Source organism: Tamandua tetradactyla, chromosome 1 (genome assembly GCF_023851605.1).
Source record: "Tamandua tetradactyla isolate mTamTet1 chromosome 1, mTamTet1.pri, whole genome shotgun sequence".
Taxonomy (NCBI): Eukaryota; Metazoa; Chordata; class Mammalia; order Pilosa; family Myrmecophagidae; genus Tamandua; species Tamandua tetradactyla.
Genome location: NC_135327.1, coordinates 161,170,904 through 161,193,622, shown reverse-complemented (window position 1 = coordinate 161,193,622; position 22,719 = coordinate 161,170,904). Strand labels below are relative to the sequence as shown.

The following is a 22,719-nucleotide window of genomic DNA, read 5'->3' as shown; positions in this document are numbered from 1 at the left end:
TTACATGCTTAGTCACAGAACAGAATGTATGTAAGAAAGTGCTGGTCTTAATATGATGAGGAAAGTGATTTTTAGTATTATAATGAGGCACAGGCCACTTATAGGTTAATGCTGAGGCCACTGCACATGTCACGTGGCCATTTTTTTTTTTTTTTTGATCTAGCTTCATCCAGCAAGATAGTTTAGGGATTGGGATGGGTTGTTCTGGGCTGACTCAAGTTCCTTCATTAAAAAATATTAGGGGCTGTTTTTCGTAATCATAAGACTCTAAGGCTGAAAAACAGGATTGGAAAGTACAAAGGGAGCCAGGCACAAAGTTTTTACAATCACAAGTTAAAGGCTATATAGTTAGACAATCACTATAGAAGATCAAGGCAGCCAGGTTATAATTCCATAATTTCAATTATTTCTCTCTGGCTATTCTATTATACTAGAAAGTAAAAAGAAATATCTATTTAATGATTCAGTAATCATAATCATCTATTAAATCTTAACTTCTCGGTTACAATGATAGTTTATAGTTATACCATATTACCTAGTTGACTGTCCATTTCAGTCATGCCTATGAATAGTTTTGGGACATATATATATATATGTATATATTTAAGAATCTAGGTTTCTGATGGGACAAGACGGTCGTGTAAGGTGCTCCAGAGTACCATTTCCCCATAGAATTTTTGAACAACTGGCAAAAACTAGCACAACAATATTCCTCAAAACTTCTGGAAACAAAGTATTACATTAATTAGTTGAGTGCTGGATAAAAAGAACGTGCAACCTTAAAAATTGCAGACATCTATGGTGCCCTTGCTCGCCCTTCCCCAATCCCTCCTGATATGATATGGGGCCAGCCTGTACACCCATTGAAGGTCCTGAACAGAGTAACCCCTAAGTGCTTACTGGGGTGCCTGTATATCAGTGCCTGTTTATCAGGTGGCAGCCAGAAAGAATGAACCAGGAAGTTTTTCTCTGTCTCACCCTTCCATAACTTGGCTTGCAGGCAAAAACATCTTGCTGACAGCTAAAGCAATTAAACTGTCAAAGTGGCCAGGAGTAGAGATTTACCTGCTTTAAGAAATACAATAGAGCAACCTGGGCAGAGGGAAGTCTATTTCATAGGGAGTAGAAGGAGCATTGGAATTCCTGTAAATGGATGAATTCCTAAGGCTACAAGCAAACACAAGCCCAAGACAAGAGGGAGGCTCAAGAAAGACAGAAAGGACTCTGTACTCAAATTTTACCTTGCGCTGATCTTCTTGATAGGAAGTCCAAACTATGAAGGACAATACCAGCCATTGCAGAACCAATTTGCAAAGACTGAAATGTGTTCTTTGTGTTGTGGTGTTTTTGTTGGCTTTAGAAACTCAAGGAAATTATTGTCAATTAAATCACTAATTGGTTAGGGATGAAGGTAACACTTTAAACGTTAAAATCTACAGTGCACAGCAAACATTATAGGAAAGAAAGAAAGAAAGGGAAGATTGGCCCATCCAAAAGAACAAGACAAAAATACAGAAACTACCAATGAAGATCAGGCATTGGAAATATCAGACAAAGATTTTAAACAATGATGCTCAATATGCTCAAGGATATAAAGGAAAACAGAGAAAGAATTAAAGGTATCATGAAAACAATGACTGAACGATGTGAGATTCTCAAAAGATAGAATTTTTTTTTATAGAAGGTACCAAACAGAAATACTAGAGGGGAAGACCACAGTAACTGAAAAGAAACACTTCTTAGAAAGCTTCAAGAGCAGATTGGAGTAAGAAAAAGAAAGAATCAGTGATGTTGCAGACAAGACAGTCAAAACGATTCAGGTTGAGGAGCAGAAAGCAAAAAAAAAAAAAGTTTACAGAACCAAAGAAACCTCTGGGACACCATCAAGCATGCAAATTACACATTGTGGGAGTTGCAGAAGGAGAAGAAAGGGAAAGCGGCAGAAGGAATATTGAAGGAAAAAATGACAGCAAAAAAACTTTGAAAAGAATGATGTTGGAGGACTCATACCTCTGATATTAGAACTTATTAAAAAGCTACAGTCACCAAAATGGCATGATAATGGCACAAGAATAGATATATTGGCCAAAGGAATCAAATCGAGAGTTCAGAAATAGATCCTTGCACCTAGGGCAGATTGATTTTTTGACAAGGCTTCAAGTCTACTCAATGGGCAAAGAATGTTCTTTTCACCAAATGATGCTGTGGAAACTGGATATCCATATGCAAACGAATAAAAGAGGATCCCTATCTCGTACATCTCATACCATATACAACTCAAAATGAATCAAAGACCTAAATATAAGAACCAGGACTATAATACTCCTAGAAGACAAGGTAGGAAAGAGTCTTCAATATGTTATATTGGCAATGATTTCTTAGACAAAGCACAAGCAACAAAAGGTAAAGCAGATAAGTGAGAATTCATCAAAATTAAACATTTTTGATGATCAAAAGACTTTATCATGAAAGTGCTAAAACAACCTACTCAACAGGAAAAAAATACTTGGAAACCACATCATTAAGGGCTTAATATCCTTAAAGAAATCCTACAACTTAACAACATAAAGACAAACAGTCTGATTAATAAATGGGCAAAAGACTTGAATAAATCTTTCTCCAAACAGAAGATTATGAGTGCTAGAGAGGATGTGGAGAAACAGGACAACTCATTCATTGCTGGTGGGAATGTAAAATGGTGCAGTCGCTGTGGAAGACAATTTGGTAATTTCTCAGAAAGTTAAGCATAGAATTACCATATGATCCAGCAATCCCACTAGTAGGTATATACCCCAAAGAAATGAAATCGGGAATTCAAACAGATATTTGCAAACAATATTCACAGCAGCATTTTTCACAAATGCCGAAAGATGGAAGCAAACCAGGTGTCCATGAATTGATGAACAGATAAACAAAATGTGGTGTATACATACAATGGAATATTATTTAGCCATTAAATGGGATGAAATTCTCATACATGCAACAGCATGGATGAACCTTGAAGACATTCTGTTGAGTGAAATAAGCCAGACAGAAAAGGACAAATATTGTATGATTTCACTGATACGAAATAATTTGAGTAAGCAAACTCATGGAGTTAGAATCTAGAATACTGGTTACCGGGGGCTGGATTGGGGGATGTAAAAAGGGGAATTAAAGCTTACTTTGTATAAAATTTCTATTTAGGATGGTTGTAAAGTTCTGGAAATGAATAGTGGTGATGGTAGCACATTAATTGCATGTGTAATTAACAGCACTGAATTCCATACACAAATGTGATTAAAGAGGGAAATTTGAGGATGCATATATGTAACTAGAATAAAAATTTAAAAAGAAAGGACTGTAAAAAATAAATAATACCAGAAAATTTTCCACATTTAACAAAAGTCATGAATATCCACGTTCAAGAAGCCCAATGGATGAACCCAAATAAACAGAGTGGCAATAAATGTATAAGACTTGCAAAGACCAAATAGCAAAATGGCAGAAGAAAGTCCTGCATTATCAATAGTTACTTTAAATGTAAATGGATTACACTCTGTAGTCAGTAGGTAGAGATTGGCAGAATGCAAAAAAAAAAAAGCATAATCTACTACATGCTGTTTACAAGAGACTCACCTTAAATACAAAGAAACAATTAGGTTGAAAGTGATAGGATGGAATAAATATGTACTATGCAATTAGTAACCAAAACAGGGTACCTGTAATATCAGATAAAGTAGATGTTAAGTTAAAATCTTTTACTCGTGATAAATAAGATCATTATATACTGATAAAGGGGTCAATTCAACAAGAAAACACAACCATTATAAATATCTATGTATCTAATGGCAGAGCCTCAATATGTATGAAGTAAATATTGACAGATTTGAAGGGAAAAAATAGATGCTTCTACATTAAAAACAGGAAACTTTAACATACCATTTTCAATAGTGGATAAAACACCTAGACAAAAGATGAATAAGAAAATAGAAGACTTGAACAATGCTATAAGCCAACTAGACCTAATAGACATATATGGAACATTTCACCCACAGCAGCAGAGTTGTCTAGTTCATTCTTGTCTAGTTCACATGGATCATTACCGAGTGTAGACCACATGTTAGGTCTCAAAACAGGTCTCAATAAGTTCAAAAATATTGAAATTACAAAATGTACCCATTCTGATCATAATGGAATGAAACTAGAAATCAATACCAGAGGGAGAACCTGAAAATACACAAATATGTGGAAATTAAACAACTCATTCTTAGACAACTAATGGTTCAAAGAGAAATCACAAGGAAATTAGGGAATATCTTTAGGCAACTGAAAACGAAAATATAATGTGCAAAAACTTTTTGGTTGCAGCAAAATTACTGCTGAGAGGAAAGTTTTTAGCTCTAAATTTTTACTTTAAAAAGAAGAAAGATCTGAAATCAGAGACCTAACCTCAGAACTGAAAGATCTATGAAAAGAAAACAAACTAAATCCAAAGTAAGCTGAAGGAAAGAAATAACAAAGATTAGGGTGGGGGTAAACAAAATAGAGAATAAAAAAAGCAATAGAAAGAAACAGTGAAACCAAAAAATGGTTTTGTTAAGAGGAATGCTATCAACAAATTTTACCTAGAATTAGAAAGACAAAAAAGAGAGAGGATGCAAATAACTAAAATCAGAAATTAAACAGGGCGTGTTTTTACCAATTCCACAGAAATAAAAAGGATTATATAAAATACTATGTACAACAGTGCTTCAAAAAATTATAAAGCCAAGATGAAACATATAAATTCCTTAAAAATATACTAACTCTCTATCTTGACTCAAGAAGAAATAGAGGATCTCAAAAGACCAATAACAAGTAGAGATATTGAATGAGTAATTAAAAACCTCCCAATAAAGAGAAGCCCAGTACCAGACTGCTTCACTGTGTGAGCTTTATCAAACGTTCCAAAAATTAATACCAACCCTGCTCAAACTGGTCTGAGTAACAGAAGAGGTGGGAACTCTTCCTAATTCATCCTATGAGTTCATACACATGCATACCAAAGCCAGATAAAGATACCACAAGAAAGGAAAATACGCCCTAATATACCTTATCAATATATATTCAAAAAATGCTCAACACAATACTAGCATCCAAATCCAACAGGATATTAAAAGAAGTATAAACCATGATCAAGTGGGGTATATTCTAGGTATGCAGGGGTGGTTCAACCTAAGAAAGTCAATCAATGTAATACACCACATTAATCAAAAGAAGAAAAAAACACACGATCATCTCAATTGATTCAGAGAAATACATTGGACAAAATCCAGCAGTCCTTCTTGATAAAATCACTTAGAAAATTAGGAATAGAAGCAAGGTTCCTCAACATGATAAAGGGCATATATAAAAAACCCACAGCTAACATCATACTGAAAAGTGAAAGACATAAACTCTTCTTCAAAGATCAGCTACAAGACAAGGATACCTACTGTTACCACAGTTATTCAACAGTATAATGGAAGTTCTAATGTGAGCAATTGGGCCAAAAAGAAATAAAATGCACCCAAATCAGAAGGGGAGAAGCAGAATTTTCCTTCTTTGCAGATGACATGATCTTATATATAGAAGATACTGAAAATTCCACATAAAAGTTTCTAGAGGTAATAAATTCAGCAAATAAGTGTTGTAGAAGATCCACAGGCAAAAATCAGTAGTGTGTCAATACACTACTAATGAACAACCTGAAGAATAATTCAAGAAAAAATTCCATTTATGAAGAATCAAATTTAACCAAGGACTTAAAGGGCTTGTATACAAAAAACTAGAAAACATTGCTAAAACACATCAAAGAAGACCTAAATAAATAGAAATTCACTCATATTCATGGCTTGTAAAGGTAGATGTTAAGATATTAATTTTAACCAAAGTGATTTACAGATTGAATACAATCTCAAACAAAATTCTCAAAGCCTGTGCGGAAATGGAAAAGTCTATCACCATATTTATATGGAAGGATAGCAGGTCCTGCATAGCCAAAACCATCTTGAAAAAGAACAAAATAGAGGACTCACTTCTTCCAATTTTCAGGCTTATTACAAAGAGAAGCAATCAAAACAGCATGGTACTGGTACAAAAACAGAAATATAGTCTAATTGGAATTGAATTAATAGTTCAGAAATAAACCACCACACTTGATTTTTGTCAAGTGTACTGAGTGCATACAATGGGTAAATAATAGTTTCTTCAACAATGCTGTGGTGAAACTTGGCTATCCATACGCAAAACAATAAAGGTAGACTTCTAGTTCAAACCATAAACAAAAATCAACTCAAAATGGAACAGAGTCCTAAGTATAGGAAACAAACTATAAAACTCTTAGAAGAAAACAGTGAAATATCTTCAATATCTTTTATTAGGCAATGATTTCTTAGAATTTTCACCAAAAGCACAAGCAACAAAAGACAAAACAGATAAATAGGACTTCATATAAACTAAAAGTTATTGTGTATACGGGGACTTCATTATGAAAATGAAAATACAACCTACATAATGGTAGAAAATACTTGGAAATTATATATATAATAAAAGTTTAGTAGCCAGACTATATAAAGAAATCCTACAATTCAACAACAAAAAAGACAAGCAACCCAATTAAAATATAGGCAAAAGGTTTGAGCAGACTTTTCTCTAAAGAAGATACAAAATTGGCCAAAAGGCACATTCAAAAAAAGCTCAACATCATCAGCCATTAGGGAATGCAAATCAAAACAACAATGAGATACCATTTCATACCCACCAGAATGGCTGTTATTCAAAAATGGAAAATAACTTTCGAGAGGATGTGGAGAAACAGTAAAATTTATTCATCTTTTATTGGAATTTATAATGGTGCAGCCACTGTGGAAAACAGTTTGGCAGTTCCTCACGTAGTTAAGTATAGAATTGCCATATGCTGTCATATGGTAATTCTGGAATTCAGGACTTTTGCTTCTAGGTATATGCTCAAAAGAATTGAAAACAGGAACTTGAAAAGATATCTGCACACCGGTGTTCATAAAGGTATTATTCACAATTGTCAAAAGATGGAAGCACCCGAAGTGTCCATCAACTAATGAATGGATAAACAAAATGTGGCGTATACATACAACGGAGTATTATTCAGATGTAAAAAGGAATAGAGTTCTGATGCATGCAACAACATGGGATAAACCCTGAAGACATCATGTTGAGTGAATCAAAGACAGGCAGAATAGAACAAAATTTGCATGATCTCATTGATAGGCATTGATTAAAATAAGCAAATTCTATAAAATCAAAAACTGGAATACAGGCTGTCAAAGGCTGAGGTGGGAGTGGGGAATGAGATGCTATGCTTAATTGGGATAGAGCTTCTGTTTGGGGGAGTGGAAAAGCTCTGGAAATGTCTGGTGGTGATGATAGTACAACATCGTGAATGCAGGTAGCACCAATAAGTTATACATTTAAATGTTGTTAAAAGGGGACATTTTAGGGTGTGTATATGTTATTAGAATAAAAATAAAAAGTATTAAAACATAGTACCTATAACACAGTGAACCTTAACATAATCTATGAATTTATAGTTTATAGTATAGTTATAATCGTATTAATTTATGAATGGTAACAAAGGTACTATATTAATGGAAAGTGTTAATAATAAGGAAATCTGCATTCGTGGAAGGTAAATGAGGACTTTGTATTTTCTATATGATTTTCTATGAACTTATAACTTCTTAAAAAAACAATCTATTGTAGCGACTATGAAGCCTCCTGGGGATACTGCCACACAAACCCGAGGAAACTACAATAAAAATTCCCAAAGTTAGTTCTAAGCAACAAGTGCCCTGCCTCAGAAGGTGACTATTTCAACAAAGAATATGCTCCCAAATAGTATGTATTTCTGAGAGGCGGCTTTTCATAACGTGAAGTGTGTGAACCTACGAGCCAGACTGGCGTGGATCGAGTTGTAGGTCTCCTACTTGGTGGCTATGTGACTTTATAATTTCTCAATTTCTAGGATTCAGCATTCATAAAATGGGAGTAATAATGATAAATAATTCCTTGAGTTGTTCTGAAGGGTACATGAATTATTTTTTGAAAATATTAGACCAATATCTGAGACATAGTAAGCCATGAGTAAGTGCTAAATATTGTTAATATGATGAATCATGCACTGTTCTTGAGGAATTTATATAGACATACATATAGGCATATATATAGGCATTTAATATTAATCTTAATCTTATCGTGTGATAGGTATTCTCTACCCCATTTTGCAGATGTTTGTGCTCTGTGCTTATTCTCAGAGGGATTAATTAAATGGCTAGAGTTCAGAGAAACAATAATTGCTGGGCCAGGAATAAAATTCAGCTACAAATGATCTGACTTCATCTACTTTCTATGTCACCACGTAAAATATCTGAATCGCATTTTGATGGTCTCCAACAGCCCTCATCAGTTGGAAACAGCTTGACCCCTGATGGGCACAGGCAAAATAAGTCAGATCTAGATATATGATTCTAATAAAAACTTGCCAAGAATCTACCTTTGATTTCACTACTCCTCATTAGTGCTATTCACCAAACACTTCTTACTTTCTGCTCTGGCCACATAGTAGGATTGCCCGCTTTGAAGTTAGACACGGCCATTAGACCTGCTTTGGCTGAGACAGCTGAGATTGAAGTGACTTGGGTCTCTTTCAGGAGGAAGCTTCATAATATCTTTTGATTGCAGCTTGAATGATTGCAGAAGCGGGATTTGAAAATGGAACAGTAATGGACCTGTAGCATGATGGAGGAATATTCCTTGTTGTTTTAGGCCACTGATACATAAGATTCTTTTTGTGGTAGTATGACCCACATTGTTCTGACAGATATAACTATCAACCAAATCAGAAACATTGAATAGTCAGGACGGGGTTGCAATGGAATACGTAGAGCACATACCTTTTGGGCCCTCCGTTTGTCTGCACGCTGATTTTGGTGGTAGATCCGACTGAAGTTGGACACAATCACTGGGACAGGCAGGGCAATGACCAAGACCCCACTCAGTGAACAGATGGAACCAAAAATCTTCCCAGCTATGGTTTTTGGTACCATGTCACCATACCTGGGACACAGAGGAAAATAGTGCTTTAAGTCATAGAAAGACATTTCTACCTGTAACCAATAGTTGTTTTGCTTTAAGTCAAATAATTTTGGGATGTAGCTGTTTACCTTCATGAGTAAAATAAACATGACTTCAAGTTTTAATAAGCCATAAATTAAGAATATATGAATATAATAATTACCTTTCAACATTGCAAAAATTGACTTTAATATTTAGAAATCTCTTTGCTACACATTGCATAATGTAGCTCTTCAATATGTGCTTTATATGATCTGGCACAGCTCTTTATATTTGTTTAATAGTTATTATTTTCACGCTGAGTTTTATAGCCCAGATAACACATTCTCATTTAATCTTTTAAACACTGGATTGGTTATGAAATTTAAGTAGGGAAAGTGGTTCTCATTCCTTTCAACAAATAAAATCACTTATAAAATAAACTTATCAAAGTTCCATTTACCTGCACTTATGAACTCCAATGACCATTTCTACATGATACCTTACTCATCTTTCATTCGCATTTGACTGATTGACCACTTTCTCCTTGAAATGCTTTCTGCCTTTGACTTCAGTACAGTATTGGCAAACTCCCTTAGTGGTCCTCCTATCTCATTCATTGGCTGCTTCTTCTCCATCTTTTCTGTCTTCTTCTCCTTTATCTGATTTCTAAATTTTGGAGTAATTTAGAGCTCAGTTTTGAGTCCTCTTATCTTTTCCATATTAAACTCTCCTTAGGTGATTTCATCCAATCCCATATCTTTAAAATGATCCAAATTTTGCAGATTTGCTAATTTAAGATCCAATTTAAATGCAAACTAGCCAAATGGACCACAGCCTCCTCTATGCTCCACCAAACTCTTTTATCGCATATTGTACTACTTCCAATTAAATGAACCTACCAACCACCCAGTTGCTCATACCAAAAGTCAAAGTTTTGCCCCAATCTCTAGTCTTCACATCCTAGCTATTGGCCAGTCTTGTTACTTCAGACCAAATTATATCCCACATGGGTCTCTTTCCTCTATCTTCATTCTACCACAGTAATTCAACTCAACAACTTCTCTTGCCAGATCCATACATATAACTTTTTATCTGAACTCTCTTTTTCACATTTACTACTGTACCATTCATGCCAAATAGCAACCAGAGTAATTGTTTTAAAAATAGAGATCAGGTTGTCAGTACTTCGCCTAAATCCTTTCATGGACTTGAAAAGAAAATGAACCGAACCACCTGACTTTTGCCTAGAAGGGATTACACCATTTAGTTCCTACCTGTATTTCACAGAACTCTCTGCAAACTCTTGATCCTCTGGCTTCAGTGGCCATCCACTGCTAAGTACACTTCCCCCTCTCATCCCTCTATGGGTTGTATTGTCTCCTTCCCAGAGTCCATTTTCTAGCCACTTTAACCACAGTGGTCTTATTTCCCCCTACATTCTCTAGAACATTGTTCCCTTTGAACACATTCATGGTACTTATTAACACATAAAAGTTCTTGTTTATTTTTTGACTTACAACATGCCCTGCCAATGTTAGAATACAGATGGAGTAGGATGTGGTTTATTTTATGTCTCACTAGCACAAAGTATGGTCTTAACACATAAGACTGTACTTATGAATAAACACATTTTCTCTTCTTTACTGATGTAGAGTTCTTCTGAGACTTTATTTCTGGTGGGGGTTGAGGGAGAAAGAGGGCTTTTGATAATATTATTGCAGAAACTACCTAGTGGGTCTGTATAGCTCCAACCACTCCTCTGAGGAGCTTAGGTATTGGAGCTGCGATTCAAGGAGAATTTAGAGGCACCTGGGGCTATAATATGTCTTAAGGGGTGGCCTAGGAAATGATAACTTTAGCATTGTGTTCATGAGAAAATATACACATCTTGATATGGAGATGGAAGTTGCAGATGAATTGGCAAAGGGAAAGGTGGTGAGAGTGACGGGAGGCAGATACACTGACTAGCGCATGTTTGGGGACTCCATTCCAGGCTCTGGTCCTCTGGTTTAAGGGCCCAGTTACTCATTATTGGTTGTGTTTGTGGGTGATCAGCACTTTAGCTAACTCACTGCAATTACAAGCCCTACAGTATTTTAACATCAGAATGACAGTATTAATTTAAAATTAAAAAAACAAAACAAAACAATAATAATGTCCCAAGAACCTGAATGCCTTCCACAGGAAACAGGGCCTCTTCCTGTAGTCCAGCCATCTGGGAAGCTAAATCATAGTCTGAAGATTTTGTTAATGAGGAAACAGTCAAAGCTTAACGATCTTAGAAGAGAGTGAAAAAGACTCGAGGACAGTGGGTTTGGAAGATCAACTCCTTGTACGATGCTGGATGCACATGGACCAGTTTCTATATCTGCAGAACTCACATTGAGTTGACAGCCACATTTAATAAATGTCTCCTTTTCCTTTACACTGATTATGCAGGAGGCACTGGAGAAGTTTAACACGCACACACAGAACACAAACACATAGCTGTAGAAAAGAAAGGTTTGATTTTATTCCACCTGTGTGACAGATACATATGGGTAGTTTAATGTCAGAAAGCTACGCTAATCTGCATAAAATAAAATTAGGCTAATTTCTCACCTCCGCTGTTTTAGTTTTATAGTCCAAAAATGCCTCCACAATTGAGCAAACAGAGCTAAGGCCCAAGGTGACTGTGGATGACACTATAGTGATTATGGTGGGAAGAGGAAGAAGCAAAGAGGTGCTCATTGCTGAGGGTAAGACCCAGGCTTTATTCTTGACCACAGAGAGTGTTCCCATGTTACAGCAAATGGGGAGAGGGCAGAAGGAGACGGCAAGACCGTGCACGGGGGAAGACCAGTCAGGGGTGCTGAGATACTCCAGGTGACCTCTTGATGAACCTGAATCCTTGACTGATGCCTGAAAAGCACCAACCATCTCCTTCCACACCCCTTGCGAATGTGTATCTTCCTCTTTTGGTTCGCCTTACTGCCCTGTAGGTTTTTAAAATCAGGTTGCTGAAGCACATTTCACTGATTTGAGTATGTTGGAGGGTAAGGAAAAATACACAGTGTGATTTGTGTCTGGTCTTACATTGTCCATATTTGCGTCTCTTCTCACTTAAGGATGACCTCAAGAAATGGAAATGGAAATTTTACCTGCAACCTTGGAATCAGACACAGAATCTCATGGGGCTGGAACACATCTCTCTGCTAAAACCAGCTGCTTTTCTTTGTCTAACAAAGGATCCTCCCCTAATATTCAAACTCATAGCAAGAAGTAAAATGGCATTATATACCTCAGTAATCCCATCTCTTTGAAATGAACTCAGTGGAGGAAAGCCTCAGAATGAAAGCTTCTTAATGAGAAGTGACACTCACAGTGGCTAAATTATCATTTAAAGTTTAAGCATGGCTTATACTACTCCCATCTTTTAATTATTATTTCTATCCTAGCAGATTTGTTTCTGTTCACTTGCTAGTATTTTATCCTTTATATTTCATATAAAAACATACCTCAATTTTTCTGACTCCTTATTCTTAAATTGTTGCTAAGCCAAGTAGTATTACGTATTCCATTCCTTCTGCTTTTCTTCAGAATTTAATATTATGTCTGCAGTCTTCAAAAAATCCATTTCCCCAAAAGAGTTACACTACAACCTTGCAGAGGATGTGGGTTTATTTTCATATAGATAGTTTTCTATATTTAATGAGATTGTTTGAAAGACTACCTAGAGCTTGTAAAGCCAAATAAAATAAATATTGAATTTTTTTTAATGTACGAGAAAAAGATTACAGCATAATATAAGAGAATGGCTATCAAAAGCTTTACATACGAGAAATGAGCATAAGAGGCTTAAGTGAAAAGAAGCTTTGCTTTTCCCCACATTTCTTTTTTACTTTCTCCTGCTTCTCCTAAGATTTCCCTCTTTCCCTTACACTCACTGTGTGTTAGTGCAGCCACTCCATTTCTCTCACGCTCCTTGTTCACTTTGGACTTCTGCCAAGCCTTACTTTTATTGCTCCCCCACCTCCTCACATCAGTTAAAAAGGTATATACGGAGGAGCCATTCCCATAAAAGTGTTAATTCCACATTGGCGCAACTGCCCAAAATTACTTGCTTAAAATTACATCTTTAGCCATATGTTAAAGTTCACATTGGGAAGAGGACCAATTCCTCAGAAAAGATTCAACTTTTGGATTTTGAAAAATTTAATTTCAAATATTAGTCAAAAGGTTCATGCAAAATTGAATCTGACGTCTGGTGTACACTTTGTTTAATCAATGCCAAAACAGCAGTTAAATCTGATTAATTCAGAAAAACAATTAAAATGAATATATATATGTGAATGTGTGTGTTTATGTGTGAATCTTCAATATATGTCAAGTACTTCTCAATATTAAGTAAGACTGGAATGGGTTGGAAAGCAAGAATAATTTTAAATATAATATATCGTAAACCATATTTGATGAATATCCACTTAATTTTTCCTTACTTGGCATTTCTCAGAAATCATATGGCTGGACTGTGACTGGCTATAGATTTCAAATGGTGAAATAACTTCCTTGAATTTTCTTACACATTCTTTGAACAAATCCCGTTTTCCTTCCCAGCCCTATTCAACCGTTTCTACTTTTTCTTCTCTTTTAATTTGAGCAGTATAAATGGAGGCTCATTTGATAAAAGATAAATCTTATATAAAGAAAACCTCCCCAATTAAGGGATGATTTTCCATTTATAAAGCTATTTCCCATGGATACGAAGAGAGAAAACAAACAAAAGAAATAAATATTTTATCAACAATCATGAAAGTAGAAGAGATCTCCATAGAACAGGAAGGAAATGTTGTTTTAAAAATAAACCTTGATGCTTACTGTAACTCAATCTCTTTTTCTCTTCTTTTTCCTTTTCACAGTGAAAAGTCTTAAATTGCTAGGTATGAGGAATAGAGTAAATGGATTCTGAGCAGCTGCAGAGAATTTCAGAAGTAGTCTGTACAGTGTATAAGAAGGGTGCTGGTTCAGTAAGTACTTTGTTTCAATGATTATAATAATAACAAAACAAAACAATAAAACAAAAGATATCTTAGTATAGGGCATAAATCAGTATTTAAGGGTGCAGGCATTTGAAAACTAGTTATCCTTAAAAAATTTAGATTAAGTAAGTGTATGTCTAAAAGATCCTGGTAAAACTCCTTAGCTGATTGTGTGTGTGTGTGTGTGTGTGGTGTGTGTGTGGCGTGTGTGTGAAGGGGGACACACACATATTTTAATTATTGAATTTGTGTTGAGATTTTTCTCTTAGATGTGAGCACTGGTAAGAGAGGTCCAAGAAACAGTCCCTTCTGCTGTGCAACCTGGGTCACTTCTCAAGTAATAATTTTACCTTTTAGGGTCTTAGAAGCTATGTTATCCATGGATTTCTTTACACCAGCTTAGTATCTGGAAAGATCACAATTTGATGGATAATTTTTATAGTAGCTGCAATGTTTGTAAGTAGCAAATGGACTTTTTTTTTTGAAAGTTGCTATATAACCCCTGCTTTTGGTACAGAACTTGCTTTCCAAAGGCACCCTATATTTCTTTGGCAATAAAAAAGTTTTCTCTTTCACATTAAAATCAGTATTTGCCTAAAAAAAGCCTTGATTTTTTCTCCATGTTCTATTTTGCCAGTAGGATCAACCACTATTCTATGCAAGCTTTGTTGGATAACTTGAGAATTCATTTGGCCTCTCTTACATACATACTCATTTAAAGTTTCTCACCTCTCATTTAATTGAATCCAAATTATGAGCTACAATTTTTTTTAAAGTGTAGGGGTCTTACTTTTTCTATTTTTCACAGCGTAGATAATCTTAGCTTCTACTAAATGACAGGGGAAGCAAAAGCTTCCCCAATCCAAATGAGAGGGTCTTAGCAGGAGTCCATGAACTCTTAGGAAAGGTGGTTCAGGGAACTCCATTATAGTATAGGTTTCCATATTCATTTTCAAGAAAAGTTTTCACAGATTTTATTAAATTATCAAATAATTTTTAAATAACAATTTTCATATGTAAGGTAATATTAATGTCATATATTGTCAATGTATATAGTCTGAACACATTGCACAAAGGGCTCTAAATACGTTACTTTACAACTGCAGAAATATCACGTAGCCACTAGGGGGCATAACAACCTAAATGAAAGTTTAGAAAGCAATTCAGGACCTTTTCTCCTTTTCACAAACTGAGATGGAGGGAAAGTATTTCCAGTAAATTGCCTGCATAGATTCCTTATCTTTGCCTACAAACATTCAATATTTAGGATATATTTTGGGCATCTTATTCCTCTGGAAATAGTTGAACAGGAACAAATTTCTTTCCAATTTTGAAGATTGTCTATGCTTAATGTGTTTCCAGAAAGATGCAAAACAATTTTGACAGCATTTTGGGTTTCTCTAAGAAAAATAACTAATTTCCTGTAATATGAGATCTAGTGAGATCTAAGTGTAATTTAAACACAAAGCCCTTTACCCATATCCCTTGGTGTAAAAATTAAAAGGAAATTAGAGAATTGGGTTTGTGTATAGAAAGGGGAGGAATCTAGGAAAGGAATAAGATGCTTCTAGCACATCTAGTCACGTTTATACAATCAGCTCTCAACATTAGATTTCAATAGGCTTACTGACTGTCTTTTAGCGCATGCTTAAAAAAAATCTTTGTCTACTATTGATTTCTCATGTGTTTAGCTTTATATGTGATAGAATGAATGCTTTAAAAGTTATAATTGCAACATCTGATTGTGATCTAATATCCTAATAAGATCTTTTGCCTAAATGAATACAACAGAGAGAGTCTTTCTGTTACAGTCTCTTTTATAGAATGGTTTCTTATTTTCAAAGTTTGCTTTTCAGAGGCCATGTTTGTAACACTCATTCTTCATTTTTAGAAAGTCATGGAAATATATGGGCAATTGATCATTGTTAGGCAACATTTATAAAGCACAGTTTTCCCAGCTGTGGGACCACCGGAAATATTTCCCTCTCTCTCCTGCTTTGGGTTCCTAGTCTTTGTTGCCTGGGACTATCGTTTCACCCTCACAGATCTTTGAGTCCGAACATGTTATTCCCCTGTATAAAAGCCTTCATTGTCTCTCCATCACCTGCAGAAAAAAGCCCTAGCTCCTTAGCATGATATACACATCTCTTCATGACTTGACCATCTTATACTGCATCGCTCACCCACACATACCCTATTCTCTAATTGGAACAAATAACTTTCTATCACTGGAATGCATTATGCCCTTGCGTTCCTCTATGCCTTTGTGTATACACTTCTGTCTAGAATATCAGCCTCTCCACCACCACCACATAAATCCTTTGGGTGAACCTCTAATTTTCATTTATTCAGCTCAAGCATCAGTTTGTTTCTTTTTGAAGAATTTCTTATTTAATCTCTATCTGATGAGAATAATGTTCTCCTTCTTTTATCCTTCCATGCCCCTTGCAACTAATAGAGTACGATTGGTTCTTACAGGTCTATTTTTTCCCACTACACTGTGAAGTCCATGAGGTCAGGGACCACAGTCAATATTAGAGACCCAAGACTAGCAGAGACCTGTCTAGTACCAAGTGCACAGTTGGGGGCTCTATAAATGTTTATTGCTTAAATAAATCCTCCAGGGAGAGCTGTGACAGTAAACAATAAATATGGGATGAAGGAAAGAGAGATACACATCTGCTGGTCTATTTCTCTTAGATGGACTTCCTACTGCTTCCCCAGACTCAGCACCATCTCATCTCATTTCTGCTCATCTCTACTTTGCTTCTTCAGGAAAGATTAATTTCTCTCTGGAAAATTTGATGAAATGCCCAGAATAATCTGCTTCTACCTTGTCAAGGAATCTTTGTTTTTCTACCCAGAGGATTCATTGTTAACCAAATGATTCTAAATGAAAAGAGAGAAGGGGAGAGACCTGATGCTTTTCCAATTCTTATCTGTTTTCTACTGTTGCATGGTCAACACACCTCTATCTGGCCAGAATTTTGAAATACAAATTTCTCCAAATGTTACTGAATTTGCAATTTTCAAATGTCCAACAATTTAAATACTGACTCCTTGTTTTATGGCTCCCACAAATTATCTTGGGAAATGGCTGTGTCCTCTGTGCCCCTCTATTTTCAGTGGTGCTAATCCTTGAACACTCTCACCTCTAAAAATCCCATTGCTACAGAGGACCCGGGTTCGATTCCTGGTGCCTGCTATACTAAAAAAAAAAAAAAAAATCCCATTGCTAGGCACCCATTTTTCATAATAAGGTCCTCTCTGGTAACTCCGAAGGACTTGGAATAAACAGTATGCTTCTCTTTCATCCATAGAAAATTAGTCCATCAAGTAAATCCAGGTCCCAGTCTGGTGATTTGGGCTTTGGACTGATGGCACTGGCTTCCTCAGGAGGCATATTTAGGTTTTGCCTCCCAAGGGGTTTTATCTTCAATACTGTCAGAGCTGGCATCATACTGGGGCTTTCTTCAGTTACCTGCTGCTGTTGCTTCCATCTCTTCCTGTCCTTTGAAAAGAAGCTTTGTTCCATGGAGCTCCCCATCGTGCATGGTTCCAAGCCATTGCTGCTGCTCAGCAGGCTGTCACCCAAGGAGACAAATCCCTATGCCATTTGACACTTCTGTTCATAAAGTGGTTTTCTTATAACAGCCACCTCTCTCATTTACTGACACGAATGGAAATTATTCATTACTTGCGATCTGTTCAAAGACATATATGTACTTTTGCCATGAGAAGTAGGAGGAGCTGGTCTCCAGGGTTATGTCTGCAGTGCCAGCCATATAACAGACTGTCAGGCACCTTAAAAGCAAGAAGTAGAGATATTTATAGTGAAGTTCTTATTTTTTTCTCACCTAAATTCACACAGTGTAAAGCCCATGAGCTAGTAGAGGTCTCAATGACACTTTTAAAACACCCTTAGATGCCTTATTTTTATTTTTTTGTCTTTGTACTTTTAAAATGACTTATGGATTATCCAGTAATAACCTAGCACATCTCTTTTTGGCATCCAACTCTGCCCAGTAAGTCCTGAATATTTTGCCACCTATGGTCTACTTCTTAAGTAATACAGAAAAGACTCCATGCAATTCTAACTGCAACAGAGAAATAGACTTGACTCTGTTGGGGCAGAAAATTAGGCTCTGTCTTGGCAGAGCAGTGTCTGGCTAAGATGATCCTGCTGCAAAGGCAGGTTATATTCCTCTTGGCAGATCTAGCCATATCCATACTATTCCTAATCCTAATCCCTGATGTACTCTAATAGCAATTCCATGAGGGACCTGCAGCCTCTCACTCAAATGATGGCTCCAGGTCAGGCCTGTGCGCCTCAGGTGCTGTGGGCTTAGCTTGGAATTCGGCACCAGGCCGCAGTTTGGCACTGGTTACGCAGCCAGGTTTCATGCCTGCCTTGTTCCTTCCTCATCTGTGCGTCACTCTACCTAGTTACCGATTTTAGGGATTCCTTCCTGCTAAAAATCCCCAAATTCTTCATACATAAATAATCCCACATGATTAGGTTTCCTGTAAAGAGTCACAGCTATTTAAATACAACAATAAAGAGATTAAAGAAGCTGTGATTTAACCTCCCCAAGACAGCCAGGCATTTCTGCTAAAATTCTAATCTTCAGTATAACCTAGAAAGTTTCCATAGTCTTAAACGAACTCTGCATTTGACGTGAATCCAAGTGTCTGTATTTTTCCTTAGAGATGATTTAGGAGAACAATTTTATTCCGATCAATGTAAGATAAAGTTTTCTCCTGAAACTAAATGAAGATATTATATTCATTTTAGTTATATAGATTATTTTGCCTCTTTTAGGAGGTTAAAGCATTGATAGAATAGTTATTTTTTCTATCAACTATGTGAATTGCAGTATATCCAGAAAAAATGTAAATGGAGTCTTCAATAAATTCATTGCTCTACTTTTATAGTTTTAATTAGATTTCTATATGAAAATGCTCCTGTGCTTGTATTCTGATTATATCTAGTTAACAAACCAAAACAGCAAAAAAAAAAAATGAAGCAAAAATTCCACTTCTTTAAAAAATAAACCAACTAAAAAGAACCTTCTGTCAAAAAACTAAGTTTGCCCAGGTTTCACTTTCAGGAAAGAGGAAACAAATTATATGAAAAGAAGTTGCCACTAGAAATTATTTGAAATATCACAAGCAAATCATCCTTTCTACCTTAAGGACTAAGGGAGAGTTGGACTTTCTTGTAGGACAAGCTTGAGGTTTTTCAAAGATGTGAATTTCAATCCAATGTAAATTGAGAATGAGCAAAAAACCCCAAGATATCAGCTTGACAGAGTGAAGAAAAAATGCCAAACATGAAGCAACATTATCAAGATGTTAAATTAATATGATGCTTGTAAAACTTCCTAGTCGTATGAGATTGGGCACAATATGTAATAAAAGATGGTTCCTGGGGCTAACAGGATGCACTTAATTAGAATAAATAATTTCAGAGTTGTATCTTTAGCAGATCATTGAAAATGCCACCTAGAAATAAACTAAAATCATATTTTAAGGACAGATGAATGGATATAAAACCAAATTGACTTTGAAAGTGGACATGATCTCACAATTAATCCAGTTGCTCATAAGCCTTTTTGTTGCAGGAGTTTTGGCTTTTGTAGTTGTTGGTTTTTTTTTTTTATCACAGTAATAAAAATAGAAAGTCAGTAGCTTAATATGCCAGAGCTTGGCTATTTAGTTATATATTTAAATAAGGAAAAACTCTTATGTTTAAAGGAAATACAAGACTGTGGATGAAGATTTTGGCAATAAAATGAAAATATACAAGGTGCATTTTAAATTTAAGACTATAGCATTTCCATTATAGATGTCATTAACATGAATAGCTAAATACTCTCTTAAAATGTGTTTGATAACTTGATGTTCCTACCACTGATGAGGGTGTAGTTAATGGTTTATTTACAGTAGGAGGGTAAAGCCTTTCTGTGCCTTCATCTCTGATAGCAGGAACCATGTGATCTGCTGGTGGTTGCTTTTCACAGTGCGTAAAGGAAGCTTCAGCTTGAAACAACACGGATATACAACTTGAAATATTTGCTAGTGCCTTCAAAAATACAAATAAAGTTGCCTGCTGAGATAAAAGACTGAAATTAATGAACTTCCACATATAAAAAAAGAGAAAAAAATAAGTTAAAGCAAACGATAAAAGCAAAAAGCAAATATTTCTCTTAAATATATATTTCTTCCATCCCTTCTCCCTCCCCTCCTTCCTCAAAAATATATCTTGTTCCTATAGTGAGTTGGGCACTTTGATAGTGATAATAAATTGAATACTTGGCTCACTTTTTTCAAAGGTTTTCACAGTTAAGGAAGGAAGTTAGAGCATAAACAAATAGTGGAACTCTCGATAACTCAAACTCCTACTGTTTGGAAGATGCTTTAGGTGATAGTTTGAATAACTCAATTTAGTGGAACTTCTAGAATTTCTAGAAACAAGTATTAATTGTGTCATTACACTTCCTGATATTCATCCTAAGCAGGAATGCCCCAGTGGCATTCTCTTAAAGCTGAAGTGAATCTCCCTTTCTCCTTCTCAATTATTTCTGAATTATTTTTTATAAGAATTGCAAACAAAGTCACTGGGTTGCATATGCTGTTCCTAATATATTCATCATCCAGAGCAATTTTTCTAAAAAAGGGTGAGATGTTTACTAATTTAGGCTTCGCAGGTCATACTGTTTCTGTCTCAATGACTCAACACCTTACAGAGCTCAAAAGCAGCCAGAAAATCCAAAAACAAATGAGGCTGACTGAAACCCAATAAAAATTTATTTGTGGACATTGAAATTTGAATTTCACATATCATGAAATCTTCTTCTTCTTTGTTTTTCCTGAACCATTTAAATATGTGAAAACTCTGCATAGCAGTACACCATAGGTTGAGGGTTGGAGTTAGTTTGCTGGCCATAGTTTTCCAGCTCCTGCTTTAGAGGGGCTATTCTTTGAGTAATCAGTTCAAGATGGAAAGGTTAAGGGTATGTTCCATTAGCAGCACTTGTAATCATTCAGCAATATGTTGCTTCAGCACTGTTCAACATATTTCTTCAAACATTTCATGCTTTCTTGACTTTAGGACATGCACGTTCTGGGGAGATAGAGGTGTCACCTCTGAATCCCAGCTCATCTGACCCTTTCGATCACTTTCTCTCTGCAGTAACTAGATGCCTCCTATAAATGCTTATAGTCAATGAAAGGGAGCATGAGCTGATTGTCCTGGTGGGTGTCTGCCATTTATGTAATATGGGGGTGAGGGAAAGAGTAGAAGATGGGGACAAAATTGTACATCCCAAACTCTGCTAAGTGTGGAAAGACAGAGTTCAATAGCTGCAGTCCTGGCTTTTAGTGACTTTGAAAAGGGAGAAGCTGATGTTAAAAATAACTTAAGTGTAACAACTACTCTAATAGATATGATCTTGGAATTCCTTGTAAATTGGGAGTACTTGGAAAAGGCTTCCAAGAGGAGGCAAGGTTTGAACTGAATCTAGCAGAATAAAAAGGAGTTAGCCAGGCAATACATTTCATAATGAGAGATCGTTAATTGTGCCTAATAATTCTTGACTTTGCTAAAATGCAATTATTCCTGAGAGTGGTAATTCATTAAGCCTTTGAACTCATGCATCTCTTTGGGATTGAATTTATCTATCAAATTGCTTCTTGAAGGCAGATTTAAATGGGGAGAGCGGTTGGAGAGAAATCACATCCAGAGAAGAAAAAAGCACTCATAGATGAAGGCTGGACATTGAAATCCAGACTTGGAGTACTTAAAAGTTTTACCCAGAGTTGGTTGTGCCTAGAAAAAGCTTTTTTTTTTCCTCGTGAACTGACTTTTAAAAGGGTGTTTGTTTAGCAAGAATGAATGGAGCCAGCCATTATGCCTTAGAGACTCTGTATTGATCTACACAGGCAAATCACTAAATAGGACTTGACTGTTACACAGTGAAGTATTAATTCACCCTTCTGCATTAGCCTACAGTGGACACATCAATATGCATTTATGAAACCTCCTTCTGTGCTGAGAAGAAGGCATGGAACCTAGTAAACAAATTTATGTGTAGGGAATGTGGCCAATTTCTTTTTTCTTAAATTAAACTCTATTACAATGAAGTTAGAAAAGAACAAGGTTTTTTATGCAACTTCCTGACTTTAGCCCTGTTTTTATTGTTTACAAATGGTAGGATGCTAATTATTTTATATGAAGGAATGAAATGTGAAAAAAAATATTTGTTTTGTTTATTCTTTGCTAAGCTCCTTCTTAAAATATCCTAAGGGATTATGGAAAATTTGAAGGAAGAGTGGCCCTCAGTAATTATGAGCTTTTACTGGTCTAGAAATATGATAACTTTGAGTGGAATTTTACTAGTTTACTAAGTCAGTGGAAAAGTAAGAAATTTCTGTTAACTAATTATTTGTCTGAGTGCAAATAAATTTCACTTTTAAAAAATGAAGTGATTGTTTTCTTAGCTCAACTGATCAGGTAGATTCAATTCTAGCTCTCTAATTTGTGACAAGTGGAAAAAGTTGAATGAGGCTGCAAGTAGTTTTCAGGAAAGAGAGAGAGGGTAGAAAA

General features: G+C 35.7%; 1 protein-coding gene across 1 annotated transcript in view; it reads right to left on the bottom strand.

Annotated features, from left to right (window-relative positions):
• KCND2 (potassium voltage-gated channel subfamily D member 2) overlaps positions 1-22,719 on the bottom strand; it is a 498,561-nt gene that overhangs the window by 14,423 nt on the left and 461,419 nt on the right. Inside the window, exon 2 of the mRNA XM_077163735.1 lies at positions 8,931-9,093. Coding sequence (XP_077019850.1) covers positions 8,931-9,093 — 163 coding nt within the window. The remainder of the gene's footprint in view (positions 1-8,930; positions 9,094-22,719) is intronic.